At 45.9% G+C, this 20,370-nt stretch overlaps 1 protein-coding gene across 1 annotated transcript in view; it reads right to left on the bottom strand.

Annotated features, from left to right (window-relative positions):
* Nucleotides 1-18,991, bottom strand: part of RAD21L1 (RAD21 cohesin complex component like 1) — a 34,263-nt gene extending 15,272 nt beyond the window's left edge. The window contains exons 1-9 of the mRNA XM_063297059.1: nucleotides 18,929-18,991; nucleotides 10,438-10,613; nucleotides 7,871-8,000; nucleotides 6,651-6,750; nucleotides 5,365-5,471; nucleotides 4,969-5,121; nucleotides 4,272-4,370; nucleotides 2,991-3,095; nucleotides 610-839 (exon numbers count right to left, since the gene is read on the bottom strand). Coding sequence (XP_063153129.1) covers nucleotides 610-839; nucleotides 2,991-3,095; nucleotides 4,272-4,370; nucleotides 4,969-5,121; nucleotides 5,365-5,471; nucleotides 6,651-6,750; nucleotides 7,871-8,000; nucleotides 10,438-10,581 — 1,068 coding nt within the window. The 5' untranslated portion in view covers nucleotides 10,582-10,613; nucleotides 18,929-18,991. The remainder of the gene's footprint in view (nucleotides 1-609; nucleotides 840-2,990; nucleotides 3,096-4,271; nucleotides 4,371-4,968; nucleotides 5,122-5,364; nucleotides 5,472-6,650; nucleotides 6,751-7,870; nucleotides 8,001-10,437; nucleotides 10,614-18,928) is intronic.
* Between the last annotated feature and the right edge of the window lie 1,379 nt (nucleotides 18,992-20,370).

Genomic DNA, 20,370 nt, shown 5'->3' on the forward strand with positions numbered 1-20,370 from the left:
TTTCCCCACAGTATCTAACTAGATGCCCAAGAAATCCCATAAGTAGCCCTTAAGAGTCCACTCTTGGTTTTGACTCCCAGTAACTGAAGAGCACCAGTTTAGTGTCGTGGTGAAGGCACCGGGCTGGAAACCGGGAGACTGTGCGTTCTAGTCTGGCCTTAGGCGCAAAGCCAGCTGGGTGACCTTGGGCCAGTCCCTCTCTCTCAGCCCAAGAGCCAATCAGGTGTGGTAGGAGAGTTCTAGTCCTGCCTCAGGCACGAAAGCCGGCTGGGTGACCTTGGGCCAGTCCCTCCCTCTCAGCCCTAGGGAGGAGGAGGCCAGGGCAAACCACTTCTGAAAACCCTTGCCAAGAAAACTGCAGGGACTAGTCCAGGCAGTCACTAGGAGTCAAAAACTGTTTTGAAGGCACAAAAGACAAAAACAACAACCCTCACATTTAACTCTGAAGTAGCAGCAGCTATCATTATTAGAACCACTTCACTTGGTTTTCACCTGCCTCTCACCCCCGATTTAAGTCTATGAAAGCATCTAGGACGGTGAAAGCTTACACACATCTAGTTTGTGTTATATAGCAAACATGAAATAGCACATAAGGCCATAAATGGTTACCCTCTGCAAATCTTCACTAAATAGAGGTTGGGTGGGTCTGCTCAGAAGTTTGTCTACACTACCCAATTCTTGTAAAATCATCAGCTTCCTTGTTGGAGGTGCAATATTCAATGTGGTCACTGTATCCTCGTAACTTATAAGCTGCTTTTGGATGGTAGCTTTGCTTAGCTGCTTCACTGCATCAACAAGTAACTTCCTTTTTCTTTTATTTCTTTGTTTCTTTACAAGAGCTAGATACAAGACACATTCACAAATTCCATGTTACACAGCAGCCAGGGAATGCTAGGCATATAATAATCACATCGTACTAACCCACAGCCATAGTTATTTTTGCAGTGCTAATAAAATTTCACTACTGTAAAAAACCCTCTATCTTACTACAGCGTTGATTATAATACGATAAATATAAATTGGTAAGGTGACGTCTGGTGGCATAATCTAGGTGGCTTCTAAATTGGTGGATCCTGAGGAAGCGGACACAATCCTCTGCTACTTGTAGATTAAAGCAGTCAGGGAGGGGACAGGGGATTGGATCCAGGCTGCACTCAATAGGGGGAAAAGGTGTTTACCTACCCCTCAAGAGGCCAGGTCTGCATCCAACAAAATTGGATAAGTACAGTCCTATCTTTAGCCTTCCCTTTTTGGTAAAGGTTATTGAAAAATTAATGGGGCTGCAGTTGCAGAGGGCCCTGGAGGGTATGGATTAGCTAGACCTGTGGCAGCCCGGGTTCAGATCTGGGCATGAAAGGTAAACCACACTGGTCCCTCTCATGGATGACCTGTGGCAGAGCATAAATGGAGGTGCTGAGACTATTCTTGTCTTCCTCACTCTTCCAGTGGCTTTCAGTACTGTCAACTAGAGTATCCTTTTGGGCTTCCTGCAAAGGTTGGGAATTGGGGGCATGGTGCTATAGTGTTCTGCTCCTACCTGAGTGGGCGAGTCCAGATGGTGGTATGTAAATTTAAATTAGTGTAGAAGAGTACATAGATGGCCTTGCAGGAGGAATTCAACAGCCATTACATAAACACCACCTTAGCTCCAAGGGAGGAGGGAATAAGAAAGAAACTCAAGATTGCTCTGCCTTGTATCTCTTTGGTATGAGGGGGCGGGTGTCATGTTCACTGTTTCAATGTATTTCAAACATCGTAACGTTTCACATGCTGTGGTGCTGATGCGCATTTCTGTTTGGGAGGGGGCTGCTGTGAGACCTTGTATCAAGCTCTGTATGTGAAATCAGTACAATGGAATGTGTTTGGGTTATGTGCTCTGCTCAAGGACTTTTCCCGCAGACCATCAGAAGCCGTTAGGAGCACCTGGGACTGTGAGCCTGGGAAGATTCTACGGGGGAAGGGATTTCGTTTGCACTGAGGGTTTTTAGTTTGAATTTGGTGTGCTTTCATCATTCTCAGCTTTCTCTGTGATCCTGCATGCTGTTCTTTAATAAATCAGATATCTTTGAATTCCTGCTTATGAGTCTGATGGTGTTTTAGAATAGGCACTCATTACACAGGGGGAGAGAATCTGTGTCAAGTTTTCAAGCTTCTGATATACCCTTTAACAATAAGGTAGAGTTCCAGTAAGTCTTGTGGTGTCTGTTTCCTGACCTGGCCTACTTTAAGGGCTGAAAATTGGAGAATTAGAGTTGGATTTATTATTGTAATTAATTATTATACTGATTTTGAACTGTGTTTTATATGTAAGTTCTGTAAACTGCCTAGAATTTGGTTTCAGGCAGTAAACAAATCCTGTGAATGAATGAATGAATGAATGAATGAATGAATGAATGAATAAATGTACTGTAATGAGAACAATCCGTTCTAGAATACAACGAATATAAGAGATGGCCATTTCCAATGAAAATATATAAAAAATTCCCTTCTCACCCCCGTGGGTGGTGTGTGTCTTCCTCAATCCCAGCTCCTCCACCAGAGGCCCGGGAGTCTGAGGGTCCTGCGCAGGATCTTGGCTGCTCCGAGCACGGCACTCTTCTGGCCAGAGAGCTCTGAGGTTGCTCCTGGGGTCTGTTGGAGCCCCTCTCCCAGCTTGGGAGTCACAGCCCCAAGTGCCCCTAGCACCCCTGGGACCCCTTTGGCCTTCACTTTCCACATCCTCTCTAGATCTTCCTTCAGGCCCTGGTCCTACTCTTTCTTCCTGATATTGCTGTCACTAGGCACCGCTAAATATATATTTTAAGAGATTTTTATGGCTGCCCAACTCACTCACAGTGACTCCGGGCGGCTTACAAAAATAAAACCCCAAATACAAAACCCACTACACCCCCACCCCCACTGAAATATTTCCACTGAAATGCTTTTTTTAGGATTTGTCATCAGTTCTATACTGTGTTTTTTTATTCAATAGAGAAATGACCAACCCTAACCTGAATCAAGAATAGGATCAAGAACAAAACCATCTTCCTCATTGGACAATAATGTTGTTTCATTAAGTTGGTGATTTCTTGTTTCATGTTTAGATATAGCCTGGTCTGAAAAACAATAGTTCAAAATCCACTTTAAAACTATATTTGAGTGTACTACATAATAAAATGTTAAGATAGACCTTATAAAAAGATAATGAACTCTGTTTACTAATTGCAATCTTATGCATGTCTCAGGCTCAGAAGTTGGTCCTGCTGAATTCAGACAATCATAGAATTAGGAACATCATTTAGGTCACTGAGTCCAACTCCTGCTCAGCACAGGAATTCAGTGGATCTCACCTTCAGGTTAAGCCTATATGGGACTTTATAACCTAAACATCTTGTAAAGGCATTTTCTTGATTCAGGTCTAAATGAATGGAATCTATTTTCTTATTTCTGTGTGGCTAAGAGCAGGTCCTTTTCCACAGCAGTGCCAACACTGTGGAGATCCCTTCTGGAAATTTGTGTCACTTCACATACAAATGTTGGGTCTTGAAACCTGAGTTATTTAAGTTGGTCTTCAATATTATTAAAATGTTGCCACCTAAAGTTTTTCAGATATTCCGTTGCTCTGTGTTTTGATTCTGGATTTCATCTGCTTTATTGTAAATCAGTTTTAAAGCCTTAGGATGTAAAAGTGGCTTACAGTATAAACAAACTTTTTGATAATAAATTTAACAGTTTTGTACTTTTGAAATATTTCAAAGGAAGTTTAAGAGAAAACCCTTGCATGAACCTGTTGAATTAGAACCAATCAAGAAATATGACTGTATCTATTTAGGGCTGAATTTAATTTTTCTTTGCTGACTACTACATCTTTTAATTAACTTTAATTACGTGTTCATAATGATGGTGCTTTAATTAATTACTGTTGACATAAATAGCCATTTTTCTTACTGTTAAGAAAAAATATTATATTATACAGAAATTGCCATAGAAAGGTGGGCTTTTTTGCTTTTCACTTATTCTGCTTTTATTTACTGTCATATTTTTTTCCTCATAGCAATTTATAAGTAAAAATAACAGCTTATACATATGAAGAAGCTGACTCTATGAGAGCTGATGCCATAATAAAATACATTTAACTTTAAAGTACAACAAACCACAGTGCTGTATTTGCAGTTACAAACTAACACAGCTATCTCTCTAGATGTTTAATTTCTGGAAGCATTAACCACACTAGTAAAACTCCTTAAACTAAGAAGAAAAATCAGAATGGGGTAAGGTAGCTACGAACTCACCCTTTCTATCATCAACTGGATCTTTTGGGGGTAAAGGAAGTTCCTCTTCCATGTCAAATATTGCAAGAAGGCCATTCTGGTCAGTTCCAAGAACATCATCTTAAGAAAATAAATATTATAGTATATAAAATAAAAAAATTATAGTCCAAATTTTATATACAGAAAAATGCAAAAGCTGTCTTCTTCTTCTTCTTCTTCCTAGCATTTTCCCGCTATTGCGGGGTCCGCTTTTTGGATCCTGAAACGCCACTTGCCCGACCGTCCACATCCTCAGGGCGCAGGCCCTCAATTTGCATGTCCTTATTGATGGTGTCTTGCCATCTCTGTTTTGGTTGCCTACGCGGTCGCCGGCCATCAATTTTAAGATGGTAAACTATTTTGGCGACAGTGGAAAATTCCGCTCTAAGGACTTGTCCATACCAACGAAGCCGTCTCTCTCTCTCTCTCTGTTTTTTTTTTTGCAGAAAAACGCAAAAGCTGTGCTAGAACTTAATGAAGTTACTATACATTTTGGCAAACTTTTGCATGTCTTTCCAATCATGGAAGTGATTAATAGGGGAAGTTCTATTTCTTAATAATAATAGTCATAATAATAATATGTATAATATACCAGATTCTCAGAATCTGTGGTGAAAGGTTTAGTAGAAAGAAAGTCTCTAGGTAAGCGATAGGTAGCCTGGGTTTTGTTCATACATACCGATCATATCTCTTGCAACTCCTTCATCTCCAAATCCATCACACTCTAATGCAGTTTTGTCTGAAGAACTGTGATCAGCCAAGAGACTATTGGAACTATTTATCAAACTGTCACTGCAAAAGCTACAGTGCCTTGGAATTTCAATTTCCTCATCTGTGAGAAAAATATATGAATAACTCAGCTACATTTGTACATCTTGGGCATAAATATAGAAAGATACTTCGTAGCTAGTTAAAATCAGTTGCTCATTAAAACTGAACTCAGAACACAACTAAATACAAACTACAAAAGGGATTCTAAACTTAAAAGGACACAAATATGTGAATTACAATTTCTTAAATTGAATCTATTACTCATTATATTTTGATTTATGAAGAAAAAAAGTTGCAACCTCACCAAAATTGTTGCCAGTGAGAAGGACATTCTGTCTATAATCTTCTGTCAATGTGATGTCCTCAGTTTTGCTCTGGTTCAGTGTAAAATGTTGAGCAACATTAATGGCACTATTAGGAAGGAGGAAAATGAACTGAAAAAACTATTATAGGAAGTATTACATAACTGGACCGTAACTTCCTAATTCAGAAAACATCTCCACACATCTATATTTTAATATATTTTGTCCTAATTAAACTACACTTTTGCCACCTTTCTCTTACCACACTGTAATGGGATTAAGAAATGTTTAGTAACACAGAAAGATTCAGTAACAAGGGCTGCTTGAGTTACTATTTTCATCTAACCCTAACCCAATAATATAGTTCAAGAATTAAAAACAGTAACCATGTATTGTATCAGTCTATCATTATCATAAAAATCATTAATCTTGACTTTTTAAAAGTTTAAGGAAGTTAGGAATCTTTACAAAATAGTGCTATGTGCTCTTCAGAACTACAGTGAATCTTGCCTATGTAAATGGACTGAAAACAGAGGACAAGTGATCCCCTACAATCCAGCTTTTTTTTTGTTTCGCCATTCAATCATGTCTGATCCTCAGCAACTGCCTGGACTAGTCCCTGCAGTTTTCTTGACAAGTTTTTTCAGAGGTGGTTTGCCACTGCCTCCTTCCTAGGGCTGAGAGAGGGTGACTGGCCCAAAGTCACCCAGCCGGCTTTCATGCCTGAGGTGGGACTAGAACTCACCGTCTCCTGGTTTCTAGCCCGTTGCCTATAACCTTTTGGAAAACACAGACTTCTGATGTCCAGAACCCTGAGAGGGACGGAAATTGTTTTAGAGGGATTTTATTGGAATTTTATTATATATTTATTCTTTTATATTGTAAACCGCCAGTCCCTCCGGTCGGAGGAGACGGGCAGTGACAAATCTGATAAATAAATAAATAAATCAGAGGAGGATACAAAATGGGACTGAGAAAAGCAGTATTAAAGTGACAGATGAACTATACACTCAATAGGACTGTGCATTTGCCTGGTAAGGAGAGACAGTAGTTCAAAGTCATAATTGTAGAAAGTGAAATTTATCATGGGGAAGGAACTGTAGGCAGTAGCAGAGGAGGAGGACTGTGATTGTATTCCTCTAAATTATGTGGAAACAGGCATGACTTCTACTGCAAGATTTGGTGTAATTCCTGTCCATGAGAAAATGCACATCAAGAGGGAATTCATCCCCTTCTCACATGTATGAGTTCCATTCTTAGCAATAAACGAACACTGGAAAATACTTACTTCATCTCTGGAAGTTGGGTGTCAAAATCATAAAACTCTTCAGGCAATGTGATGGCATCATAATTTGCTTCAGAATTTCCTTTTGGAAGGTCAACAAGTCCTAAAGAAAAATATGTAACATGGGATTAACTGTGGGATGATGTACTGTAGCTTTATATATTCTGCAAGATAAAAGTGCACAAGTATTTGAGGGCATCAAGCAAATACATAACAGTGTTTCAGTGATAGAAATAATATTCAACAGTTGTTGAAACAACATAAATTAGAATTTCCCCTGACTCATGCTAGATTGGCTTAAAAATAAACTGAGCCACTTTTCCAAACTTCTAAGCCACTCTGACTTCACACTCATGTCATCTATTCCAAACCCATAGGCTCATTATCCCTAATAAACTTCCACTTCCTGAATGGATTGCACTGCTGACAGCTTCTCTGTCTGTTTCCTGGGTAACTACAAGTTCTGTACGTGCCTATTCAGAAGCGGATTCCATTTAATTCAGTGTGATTTATTCCCAGATAAGGAGGTATACAGTACAGTATGACAGCACTCTTTACTCTTTATGAATTGAAGTAGAAATAATCCATATATTCCATTCATAGATCTGTTATTCCATCTCAATGCTGGGTTTTTTTTTCTAGTTAAGAATTACTGTCAAGTTTATTTCCCAGGACTTCTGCTTTATTGTCCCTAATTTTTTTACACTTTACAACTTTTCAAAATACAATTCCAAATCCATTTTCAGCTTTGAAGGTCATCAACCTTTTAGGCTTTTATTTACAGCTAAATTTCTCGAGATCCTGTGGATATCCAGCTTTTCAAACATATATCACTTATCCTGCCAATAATTATTATTCACATTTTAAAAATTTTTATCTAGTAATTATCAATTTTGAAACCAGGGTAGAAAATATTACTTGATTTGTCAATTGATTAATGTTACAATAAAAGTTACAATTTTTTTTTGCTGCTGGTGCAATTCTAGATGACAATTCAGAAATATGCCCCATTGTAGTCTTTGGAATGTATTCCTACTTTGGTTTTTAGAATTATAATCTCTTCGTGAAGTAATTTATGATAATATTTGAGACTGCCTTCCAAGTATCAACCCATGAATCCTGACTGTTGCACACCACTTCTTGTTTTGTGTTCAAAGATAAAAGCCCCTTCCTTATGCTATAATTAATAAGAAACTACTTATTAGTAAGTAGGGGAACCCTACCTGGTTGGAAGGTTGACTGCATTTTAAGTAGGGCTTCAGTGCAGTCTGTCAAAAGATACTTGGTTTTCCTGTGATAGATCCTGACCACTCCTAACAAAAGATGCCCTGAGGTTCGGAGAGCAATTTTAAACTTGGGGAGAAAAGTTGATATTAATAGGAAAAACAGTTAATATTAATGGGAAAGACCACAATAGAACTTAAGAATAATTCTTCTGGTTCTAATTTTTCTTGAAGACAGTGGCTGATGGTACACAAATGTGAAGAGAGGGCACTGCTTTCAGGAACCACTGGGTAAATTGCTCCATATGCATAGAGGTAAAGGGTAATTTAGACCACCCATCCTCCTGTTTAGTACAGGAACCCAATTTAACACATTCCCAGCAGTTGGCTGTCTAGTCTGTGTCTGGATATATCCAGTGAAAATATGCTCACCACCTCTCTGGATAATTGGTCCCACCACAGAACTGCTCTTATAGTTAGGTTTTTCTTGACATTAAGCCAGAATCTGCCTTGCTGTAACTTAAAAACATTGTTCTACATCTTACATACTGAGCTGATAGAGGCCTTGACTTTCTTTCGTGTAACAACCCTTTTGTTTTTGTTTTGCAAGACTAAACACATCCAGTTCCCTCAACATCTTGTTGTAGAACTTAGTTTCCAGTGCCCTGACCATTCTCATTGTCCTTTATTCTACTTATTTATGGATTCTTCTGAAAGCGTGGTGCATAAAACAGGACAGAGTGTTCAAGTGGAGTCTGAACAACGTTGAGTATAGTGGAACGACTGCTTCCCTTGATCTGGAAACTATACTGTATGTTTAATGGTGCATCCTAAAATTTCATTTGTCTTTTTAGCAGCCACCTTATGCTGCTGACTTACATTAAGTCTGAGAATGACTACAATTCCAAGATGCTTTTCACATGTGCTATTATCAAACCACCTATCCCCCTTTCCTATACCAGCACATATTTTTCCTAGGTGAAGAATTTTTTGGAATGGGAGACTTTACTGATAATCACCCATGTCCTTGTCACCTCATACCTAGATGACTGCAACCTGCTGTACAGGGGGCTGCCCTTGAAGTCCATTTTGAAGTTGCAGCTGGTTCAAAATCCAATGACCTGTGTGGTGATGGCCTTGGCTCCGTTTGCCCATATGACACCTTTACTGTAGAAGCTGCATCAGTTGCCAGTAAGCTTCTAGGTACAATTCAAGGTGCTGGTTATTTTGTTTAAAACCCATGTGGTGTCGGTTATCTCTAAGACCCCTGCTCTGGTTTGAATCTGAAAACTCCACGGGATCTATAAAGGGATGTCCAGTTATAATAACGCCTCCTAGGGAGTGTCCTGGGAGGGACTCAGTGATGGCTTGATAATGGAACCCTTCCTCTGGAACAGCCAAACTCCAAAGACAGGGATGGCCCCATTCCTCTTAGTATTTCAGAGGGCTGTTAAGACCTGCTTTTGAGGACAGAATGGATGTGTGATTCAGCTGTTCCGACACTGACAGAAGGCACCCATTAGACTGATAGTTAATTGTATTATTTCTGATGCGTTTTGTTCTTATTGATCCTGTTATACTGTGCTACTCATTGTTATTGTTGTTTTATGACTTACTATGTTTCAAATTTGAATATGGGAAAGTGAGAATTGTGAGCCGCATAAAAGCTCAGGTAAGCAAATAAACATATAAATATTGCATTTGTCTCTATCAAATTTATTTCTGTTATTTTCAGACCAGTTCTCTAACCCATGAATATCATTTTGAATTTTGTGTCTACATACTAACAGATATCTCATCCAGTTTCATGTCATCCACAAATTTGGTAAGCAATCCCTCCATTTTTTGAATTAAATAAAATGCAATGTGATACCTTTCCCCTAGTTTAATATAGTCCATTGATCCCTCACTCTAGCTTGCTAAAGATGCACTGATATGCACACTTTGAACATGGTTTTCAAGTCAGCTGTGAATTCATTAGCAACATGCCACCCCACCCCCCTTAACTAACTTGCTAATCAGAATATTTTGAATACTTTGACAAATATGTTGCTGAAGACAACATGAATTATGTGTGTAGTAACCTCACAACTGAAGAAGGAAATTACCTGTTAAATAAATAATAGTCTGACAATCCTGCATTGTTTTCACGTCTTCAAATAATCTTCTTAGGTATGTCAGATAGGTATGAGGTTGCACTTTCCCTCCAAATATCCTAAAAAAACAGAACTTTTCCCCACTTGTTGTTGTTCATTTGTAGTGAGCCACCATATGGATGTTTATGGGGTGAAAATGAGGTATGTATGCAAGCAAAAATAAACTATTAAATATACAATCTCATATGTATTGCCATCTAAGAAAATGTCAAATGGATTTTTCTAAAAGTTAAAAACATAGCCATCCTTATACCATCATTACACAAGGATGGGTTCTGCCTCTGGAATAAATGTAGGCTTTGCAGCATTCCAAGTTTCTCCCCAATTCAAGGAAACAAAAGGTACAATCACCTGTATATGCTGGGTAAAAAGAGGCGACATATTTTTTGCTGCATTTTATGAGAGTCTTACCTTAGGGGAGAGTATCTTTTCAACAGTAGCCTCTAAATTGCATTCAAATATATGGGCCTTTGTGACTTTCTTATCCCAGTGAGCAGCCAACCATATCTTGGACAAAGGCCCGCGCTTATTCATAAGCAGCTGCATGTAGAACATTTTGCCAGAATTGTGTTCCTTAACTTGGCAAGCTAGAGGGAAGAAAATATTTTAAATGTTGAATACATCATTTTTGTCTATTTTCAAAGCTAGAAGAAAAAAAATGCCAACCTTAATTTAAAATAAGTGATTTGCAAAAAAGGGAAAAACCTTTAATTTAGGTTTCCACGTTTTCATGCTTGCAAGTTGTTTTAAACAAGTGCATTGCTTGTATACAAAATCTAGGTAACTGCTTAAATTACTATTGGCTGTATATATTGTGATGAATTTATCTTCTTGTAACATTTATCTACTGAAACAGTTTCCAAATCAAACAAACTAATAACATCATTACATAATTAATTTTGGTGAAGTGAATATATTGAAACAATGAGTTTGTGTTGTTTTCCATGCTTCTGTTGCAAAAACAAGAAAATTGTTTTCTCAAAAAACTTTATTCTGTTTGAAAGATATAATTCCAATTTTATTCATGTGGAAGTAAGCATAATGAATATCAAGAGGAACTACTATAACCAAACATATTAGGCTGTGCAAGCATCTGTTTTTAGAAACCACAAAGAAAGTGCACACAAGAAATGAAACACAAGACAGGACTTCTGGGTAGGCATGGCAGACTAAACCCACCTCCACGGAGAGTGGAGATGATGACCATGGCAAAGGTCAAAGAACCAGCAAGCAGACCAGCTCTTTGGATCCTCTCTGGACAAGGAGAGGATGGGAGACTGCCCACTTGCACTCCAGACAGCTGCTCCTTGCAAGGAGACCACAGGACAGCAGTCTCCCATGGGTCTGAGTGCTGGGAGATGAAGGGATCAGCCGTCACACTCACCACTGCAGCGGAGCTTTTTTAAAGGACACTGAGTTTGCTAACCTTACTTTCTAATCATTTTTGGAAATCACTTATTTACTATTCTATGGCTATTAGAGAGCTTCAGAAGGACAAGTTTGAAAAGCCACCTGGTGAGTTTACCTTCCTTCTTGAACAAAAGAAAAATAAACCATAAGTTTAAGAATTTATAGAACTGAAAATTAATTTTCACTCTTGTTTTTAAAACTCAGTAAAATTACATTACAAATTCTGGCCAATTTGGGCCCACCCATACTTTTGACTGCCTTTTGGCCAGCCGCCTGTCTGCTGCTGCCAGCTGCCCCCACCGCCTGGCCCGGCCCACCACTGCACACCCACTGCACTGCCCGCCACTACTATACCGGCCAGGACCTTCTTTTGTGGCGGTGCAGCCAGGGCCTTCTTTCATGCACTGGGCTTTTTGCGAATGGAGGTCCCGGCTGGCATGCAAGTGAAGCCCCGGCTGCACCGGCATGAAAGAAGGCAGGCAGGGCCAGGCAGTAGGCACAGCTGGCAGTAGTGGGTAGGCGTGTGTGTCAGAGCAGGGAAGCCCAGGGAAGGAGAGTGCAGTGTGATGAGCAGGAAGGGGAGGACTTACCAGAGCAACTTGCTATCTTCCCTGCTGGCTTCCCCATTGATTTTGCTTGTGGGAAGCCAGGAGGGAAGGTCACAAATGGCGATCATGTGACCGCAGGATGCTGCTGCAACCATCCTAAGTGCAAGCTGGTGTCATGCGCTGCCTACCTCTGAATAACATTCAGACGCTGGTTTGCAAAGCAGGTTCTGGTTTATTTCAGGTTAGGTACAACGTTGGTAGAAAAAAGCTGAGAGTGACAGGAGCGCGCCGGTGCGGGGTTTAAATACCCCGCGCCGGTCAGCGCCCCCTCGCTCACGGTCACGTCACCCCCCTTTGTCCCATGCGTTGCCCTGCCATTGGTTGAGGGTTTCCAGGATCGCCCATCCTCAGGTTTCCATTCTTCTGCTGATTGCTTTCAGCTGGGCGATCCCCGTTGTATTGTCGCTGATGGCTTGGGTGGCTCCGTGATTAGTTTAGCTATTGTTTGTTAGCCGTTAGTCGTTGTGGGTTGATGGCTACTTAACTTGTGCCCCTTCACTTATTTCCTTGTCATTGTCATGAGTGCCATTGCGCTGATGACTTTAGCTCAACGGCACTCATGACATACTGCCCCCTTTCCGAATAGTGTTCTCCCTCGGGTTTCTGGGTTTTCCCCGTGGAGCTGTCAAAACGCCACATTTTTTTTTTATTTTTTTATTTTTTTATTTTTTTTCAAAGTTCCCGCCGGAGTAGTTGTCGCCCCTCCCTTTGCTCCTCCCTCTACCACGTGCCTTCCCAGGGTGTGTCCATGGTGCGCATGCTCGGGTTCTGACCTGGCGTGCGCATGCTCCAACCACACCCTGTTTGTTTGGCTCAGTTCGGCGAGGCGAGAGGCGTGGCTGGTCGGGTGCTGCTCAGCTCCAGGTAGGGCCCTTCTTTTCTTATTTAGAGTGCGTCGCCTTTGTTGTGTCTCCTGGGCGTTGCCCCCAGGTTGCCCTGTTGACTTGCTTGCCACTCCCCCGCGGCCGGGGGGCGGGGGGAGGGTGCTGGCGATCGTTTGTCACCACCCCGTGGGCCCGGGGTGGGGGGAGTGAGTCCCGGGGGGGGGAAGGTCCACCCAAGTCGCGGGCTTGGGGGGGGCCCTTTCCCTTGGGGCACGGGAGGCGGGGGGGGGCCTGCGGGGGGGGGGTTGGATTTGCTGACCTTGGTTGCGGTTTGTCGGGGTATGCCCGGTGAAATGCTCTGGTCAGGTCAGGCGCGTTAACGTTGTGCGCCGCCACCCATTCCGGGTGGGGGAAGTGTTTCCACCTGACCAGATAGTGTAGAGTTCCTCGTTGCTTGCGGGAGTCGAGGATGTCCCTGATCTCGAAGTGGTGTTGCCCGTCGATCATTAGCGGTGCGGGCTGTGGCGTGCTTGGGTGCCATCGGGAGGTGGTTGCCGGTTTTAGGAGGCTGGTATGGAACACCGGGTGGAGTCTCCGGAGGTTGTGTGGCAGGTCCAGGCGTATTGCTACCGGGTTCACTATTTGCGTGACTCGGAACGGCCCGATGTACTTAGGCCCCAGTTTTTTCGAGGGTTGGGTTGACTTTAGGAACTTGGTGGAGAGATAGGCCATATCTCCCGCCTGGAACGGCGGTTGTTGGCGCCGGTGCTTGTCGGCCTGCTCTTTGTAAGCAGCCTGTGCCTCCTTTAGCGCCGCCGTGATTACTGGCCATGCTTCCGCGATCTTCCGTCCCCAGTCGCTGGCGTCCACCTGGGGTTCCGGGGGTTGAGGTAGCTCCGGTATGGGGACAAAGTCGCGCCCCGAGACTACTTCGAACGGGGTTTTCCCCGTGCTCGTGTGGACGGCGTTGTTGTATGCGACTTCGGCGAACGGGAGCAGTTCAGCCCAGTCGTCTTGGTGGTAGTTCGTATATGATCGTATAAATTGCTCTAAGGTGGCATTAAGAACCTCAGTGGCTCCGTCCGTCTGCGGATGCCAAGCCGTAGATAGGGCCTGTTGGGTCCCCGTCAGCTTCAGGAAGGCCCGCCAGAATTTGGAGGTGAACTGTGTGCCCCTGTCGGTCACCACACGTGCGGGACATCCGTGTAGCCTGTACACGTGGATGAGGAAGAGTTTGGCTAGTTGTTGTGAGGATGGGACCGACGTGCAGGGGATGAAGTGGGCCTGCTTTGAGAAGTAGTCCTTCACCACCCAAATGGCCGTTTTCTTCTGGCTGGGTGGGAGGTCCACTATAAAATCCATAGAGATTTCCTCCCATGGGCGGGAGGGTTCTGCCACTCGTTGCAATAGCCCCGCGGGTTTGCCTGGTGCCCGTTTGGCCCTAGCGCACGTTGGGCAGGACGCCACGTAGGTTTTTACGTCTCGCCTGAGCGCGGGCCACCAGAATTGGCGCCGTGTTAGGTGTAGGGTCTTGAGGAACCCAAAGTGTCCCGCTTGCTTGGCGTCGTGTGACCTATGCAAGATCGCCTGGCGTTGCGAGTCCGGGACGTAGATTCTGCCTTCCCCCCATGCCAGGTCTTGCGCCATCGTTACCTTGTCGGGGTTTGCCAGGAACCAGGGGTCGGTTTTGAGGGCGGCGGCGAGGTCCGTGCGCATTCCCCCTGGTAGTTGCGGTTGGCTTCTTTCCGTCGCCGGTTGTCCCGCCGTCGGCTGCGCCGTAGCGTCGAGTTGCCTCCGTGCACCGCTTCGGGTGGTCACGGCCATTCCCAGTTGCGAGGCGGATAGGACCGTCCCAATGGTGTCTGGGGCGGGCTCTTCGTCTTGGGGCAGCCGGGAGAGGGCGTCGGCCAGGAAGTTCTTCTTGCCCGGCATGAACTTCAGCTGGAAATCAAAGCGGCTGAAGAATTGGGCCCATCGGACCTGTTTTGGGCTAAGGTGTCTAGGCGTTCGTAGGGCCTCGAGGTTCCGGTGGTCCGTCCAGACCTCGAATGGTTGGGTGGCTCCCTCGAGTAGGTGACGCCATGTCTCTAGTGCCGATTTCACCGCGAAGGCTTCTTTCTCCCAGACGTGCCATCGCCTCTCTGTCTCGGAGAACTTCCTTGACAGGTAGGCGCATGGTTTCAGGAGCCCCGTGGAGTCTTTTTGTAGCAGGATGGCTCCCAGGGAGAAGTCTGAGGCGTCGGCTTGGACCACGAACGGCCGTTCTGGGTCCGGGTGTGCGAGGATTGGCTCCGTCGTGAACAGCGCTTTCAGCTTGTCGAATGCGGTCTGGCACGCGGGAGTCCAATTCAGCACTGTGCCTGGGTTCTTGGCGCGTCGGGTGTCCCCCACCCCTTTGGTTTTGAGGAGGTCCGTTAAGGGGAGGGCTATCTCAGCGAACCCCCGGGCGAAGGACCTGTAGAAATTCGCGAATCCCAGGAAGCTCTGTAGTTGCCGTCTGTTGCGGGGCCGCTCCCAGTTTAGCACCGCTTCGACTTTTGCGGGGTCCATTTCGATGCCGTCCCCGGAGATTCGATACCCCAAATAGTCTAGGCGCTCTTTGTGAAACTCGCACTTTGTAGGCTTTGCGTAGAGCTGCGCCCTTCTGAGCTTGTCGAGGACTTGCCTGACTAAGGTTACGTGTTCCTCGTGTGTTTTTGTGTAAATGAGGACGTCGTCGATGTAGACCAGGACCCCTTTAAACAGATGTTCATGCAGTACCTCATTGATGAGCTGCATGAACACCCCAGGGGCCCCCGCGAGTCCGAAGGGCAGTACCTTGTACTGGAAGGCGCCTAGGGGGCAGTTAAACGCCGTCTTCCATTCGTCCCCCTCCCTGATTCGGATGCGATAGTACGCTTCGCGAAGGTCCAATTTGGAAAAGACTTTGCCCGTGGAGAGGTGGGCGAGCATGTCCTTTACCAGGGGTAAGGGGTATTTGTTGGACAGGGAAGCCGCGTTTAGGCCCCGGTAGTCGGTGCAGAGCCGTAGGGTCCCGTCTTTCTTCTCCCGGAATAAGACGGGGGCTCCGACCGGTGAGCATGCTGGCTCTATGAATCCCCTGTCTAGGTTTTTATCGATGAACTCCCGGAGGGTTGCCATCTCCTTCGGGGTCATCGAATAGATCTTTGGTCTAGGTAGGGGGACGTCGGGCAGTAGGTCGATCCGGCAATCCGTCTTGCGGTGGGGGGGTAGTTGGTCTGCCTCTGCCTCTCCGAAGACCTCGGAGAAGTCGGCGTATTGTTCTGGTAGGTCTGCTGTGGTAGCGGCGTTGTCTTGTGTGGTCGCCTCCGCTCGTCCTACCGTGGGGTTGCTTTTGCCAGCTGGTGCTGGTGCTCGATACTCGCCGTCGCCGAATGTGAAGGTGCGGGTCGCCCAGTTGATCCGCGGGTTGTTTTTCGCGAGCCATGGCATCCCCAGGACTGCAATGGGCCGTCCGATGGGCGTGACTACGAACGATGTGCGCTCGGTGTGAGTGCCCATTTGCAGGGTGACCGGCTCGGTTTGTAGCGTGGCTGGTTTCCCTCCCGCTGTAGAGCCGTCCAGCTGGTGGAATGCCAGCGGCGTGGGGAGGGGGAAGCAGCGGAGGTCGAGTTTGGCAACTAGGTCGGGGTGGATGAGGTTTTTTGAGCACCCCGAGTCCACTAGTGCCGCGGCCGTGGTGGCTCCGTTGCCGGCAGAGAGTTGGATTGCTGCCAATATTACGGAGCTTTTGTCGTTTCGTTGAGGTGGTCCGCGTTGCTGTCCCACCGCCTGCCTTGCCACGCGTCTCAGAGCAGGCGGGGAGCATTTCCCGCCGGCTGGTCGGGGTCGGTATTGTCCTCTTCCCCCCAGTACGCGTCCCAGCCCTCTTCCGGTGTCGCTGTGGCCACGGTCATTCGGCGGTGAGGGGGCGGCCCCGGGTTGGGTGGTTTGGGGCTAATTTTCGGGGCGGGCTTGGGCGCGCTGGTCGGCGGTCGGTTGGCGAAGCAATCCGCCGTCTTGTGCCCTAATTTGCCACACCTCCCGCAGGGCTCCCGGTTGAACCTCTTTTTTGGGTATATGGGGCCGGCCATCCCCCCGTGTGGTGCGGGTACCTTTTTCCCGACATAGTTTGTGTCTTCCGTGGTTGTCATAAGGAAGGTGCGGTGCGCGTGTTCGGCTCTCCCCGCGAGGTGGATCCACCCGTGTAACGTTTCTGGGTCGTCGCGGTAGAGGGCCCATTGGAGAACGTCGCGGTTGAGCCCCCTTTTGAAGATTTCCAGCAGGGTGGTCTCAGACCAGTCGCAGACCTTTCCCGCGAGGGCTTTGAACTCCAGGGCGTAGTCAGGGACCGTGCGTGTGCCCTGTTTAAGTCTCTGGAGTGCGCTTTTCGCCCGTACTTTAGCTAGGGGGTCTTCGAAGTAGTTTTTCATCTCTTTGATGAAAGCAGGGAAGGTGGCGAGGGCGGGGGAGCTGGACTCGTACAGTTGGACGTACCAGTCCGCCGCCCTGTCTTGGAGTTTGATCGCCACGGCGGCGATCTTGTCGGCCTCGGAGTCATAGGAGTGTCCGTGCCTCCCCATGAACTCCCTAGCGTTGGTGATGAAAAACGAGAGTTTTGAGGGGGTCCCATCGAAGAAGATGGGGAAGTCCTTTGGGGCCCGGGCGTTTTGTGCGGCCCCACCTCTCGCTTCCTGGGGTGTGGTGTCGGCCGCCTGTGCCGTCTGCTGGCTCTCCGCTGGCCCGTGTGGGTTCGGTGCTTCGCTCGGGGTGTGGGCTTGTGCGGGGACGTCGTTGGGTGGCGTGGGGGGCATAAGCGCCTGGAGCATGGTCCGGAGTTCCGTCAGCTGAGCCCGCATGGCCGCGAGTTCAGCTCGTGCCTCCTCGTCCACAGCCCGCGCCGCCGCTGGGGCCGGTTCCGTTGGCGCGTCCTCGGGGGTGGGTTGCCGGTGGGGTTCATCGTCCCTCCGCCGCGGGTCCGCTTCCTCCTCCGTCTGATGGGTGTCTCCGTCGTCCTCCTCCGTGTTGAGCACCGTGGGGCTGTCGCTCCACGCCCGTTGCTGGGGTGCGATGTGGGGCGCGGGGTCCTCCGCTGGTTTCGGAAGTCGTGCTGCTCCCTCCCGCGGTCAGGTTGCCTCCGTCGCCATCTCCCCTTGGGGTTGGAGCTGAGGCTCGGGTCGGGTGGGGTGGGCGTCCCTGGCTCCGGGAGTCCGCGGTGCCTCTGGCCTCGGTCGGTCCTCCTCTGTCTCTTGCCGTGCGGCTCGCCCTCCTTGCCCGCGCCGTTCCGGCCTCATCTTGCTGGTCTTCTCGCCGTCTACTCCTCCCTCGGCTCGTTGTCGTCCGGTGGGGCTCGGCGAGGCTGAGTTTATGACTCTCAGCTTTATGTCATGCGCTGCCTACCTCTGAATAACATTCAGACGCTGGTTTGCAAAGCAGGTTCTGGTTTATTTCAGGTTAGGTACAACGTTGGTAGAAAAAAGCTGAGAGTGACAGGAGCGCGCCGGTGCGGGGTTTAAATACCCCGCGCCGGTCAGCGCCCCCTCGCTCACGGTCACGTCACCCCCCTTTGTCCCATGCGTTGCCCTGCCATTGGTTGAGGGTTTCCAGGATCGCCCATCCTCAGGTTTCCATTCTTCTGCTGATTGCTTTCAGCTGGGCGATCCCCGTTGTATTGTCGCTGATGGCTTGGGTGGCTCCGTGATTAGTTTAGCTATTGTTTGTTAGCCGTTAGTCGTTGTGGGTTGATGGCTACTTAACTTGTGCCCCTTCACTTATTTCCTTGTCATTGTCATGAGTGCCATTGCGCTGATGACTTTAGCTCAACGGCACTCATGACAGCTGGTTGCCAAATGCTCGAACTGTGATCACGTGACCATGGGGACCCTGCAACAGCTAGAACTTCGAGGACTGGTCGTATTACTCATTCAGCACTGTCACAACTTTGAACAGTCACTGAATGAGTGGTTGGTAAGTGAGGACTACCTGTACTGAAATAGACAGATAGGCAAAATTCTATTAAGAATAAAGGACAAGCTAAGCAATTCAGATAATCATACTTACAATATGTATTAATTACAACTAATCTTCAAATGTCAAAAATTCTGGCTGCTGTCCCTTCTACCTGTCAGAAAATGGAAAAAAGAATGCTGATTTAGTCAAAGGCTAAACTGAGTAAGAATAAAGGGTAGAAATGAACTGTAACTGAAGAGTAACATTGGTAACATATGTTGAGGTTCCACCAAGTCATAGGGTCTATGAATCCCTATTTGAGATCTCTCTGCCTATGACAAACCTTACCCAATCCTCACAACCAGAAAGTGATACAAAATGCACTTCAAACCTCATCTATCACTTCCTAGCATCACAACGGCCAGCCTTTTTAGATCCTTGAAAGTCCAGAAGTTTCTAGTCTATATGTGATGGCGCTGCCAACTGCTTTATTGAAAAATTCAGCAGCCTTGTTTATTTTTGAAGCTCCAGACTGTGGCTTGGATTAAGAATACTTGGCATCAGATCTGGCTATTTATTATATAAAGTTCAATTTCTTCAGCCATCTGCTCATTCATGACTCTGTATGTATATGTATGTATACTTACACTTTTTAAAAAATACATTGTTTCCTTCCGTAGACACAAGTCAGTTTATGGTCAACCAAGAAATACATAAATTTAGGGGTTTTACGTTTATATTTTGTAACTTACTTTGTGATTGCCAATATCTCACCCCAAACTGGTAGACGCCCTCTGCCAAAAATTTCATGTTGGTGTTAAACAGAGAAGACTGAATGTTGTGGCACCCCCTGTTGAAGCAACCATTGGCCTGGCTATCCCCTCTTTCATGGACACCAACTGGACTTATTTATTTATCAAACTTCTCCACTGCCCAACTCGTATATGACTCTGGGTGGTTTACAAATAATAAAAATAACGTATCACTAAAAAGATACAATATACTCTCCACTGCTCAGAGTCATTGTATATGAGTTGGGCAGTGGAGAAGTTTGATAAATAAATAAATAAAATTGTCTACTTAAGGAAAAGAATGATTGCAAAAGAGTGTATTCAACCCCCATCCCTTGTAGGTGATGCACAAAGATACCATGGTTGATGGTTTCAAACATCACCAAGAGAGCTAATAGGACCAGGAACACTCCCTCCCTCCAGATCCCAACAAAAGTTCTACCACAACTTCCAATACTGTTTCCAACCCAGGCACTGAATCTGGGTCTTCCTGGGGCCATTCCAACCCCTTCAATGCAATAAGCTTTGAGTTGTGGGCTGCAAACATCCGGATGGTCCTGAGATGTCACCAGAGGTGCCAAAAATGATGATCATGGTACCACAGTGGGGATAGGCCATATAAATTTGACAATAAATAAATAAATAGGAATTTTCAGAGAAATTGGGTTTACAGCTGCCTTTGATCACAGTAATATTGAATGACACTGATTTAAAATAACTGCTGTTTTAAAATGCTTATTTTAACAATGTGTGGGCAGGGGA

This window comes from Candoia aspera, chromosome 3 (assembly GCF_035149785.1).
Source record: "Candoia aspera isolate rCanAsp1 chromosome 3, rCanAsp1.hap2, whole genome shotgun sequence".
NCBI lineage: Eukaryota > Metazoa > Chordata > Lepidosauria > Squamata > Boidae > Candoia > Candoia aspera.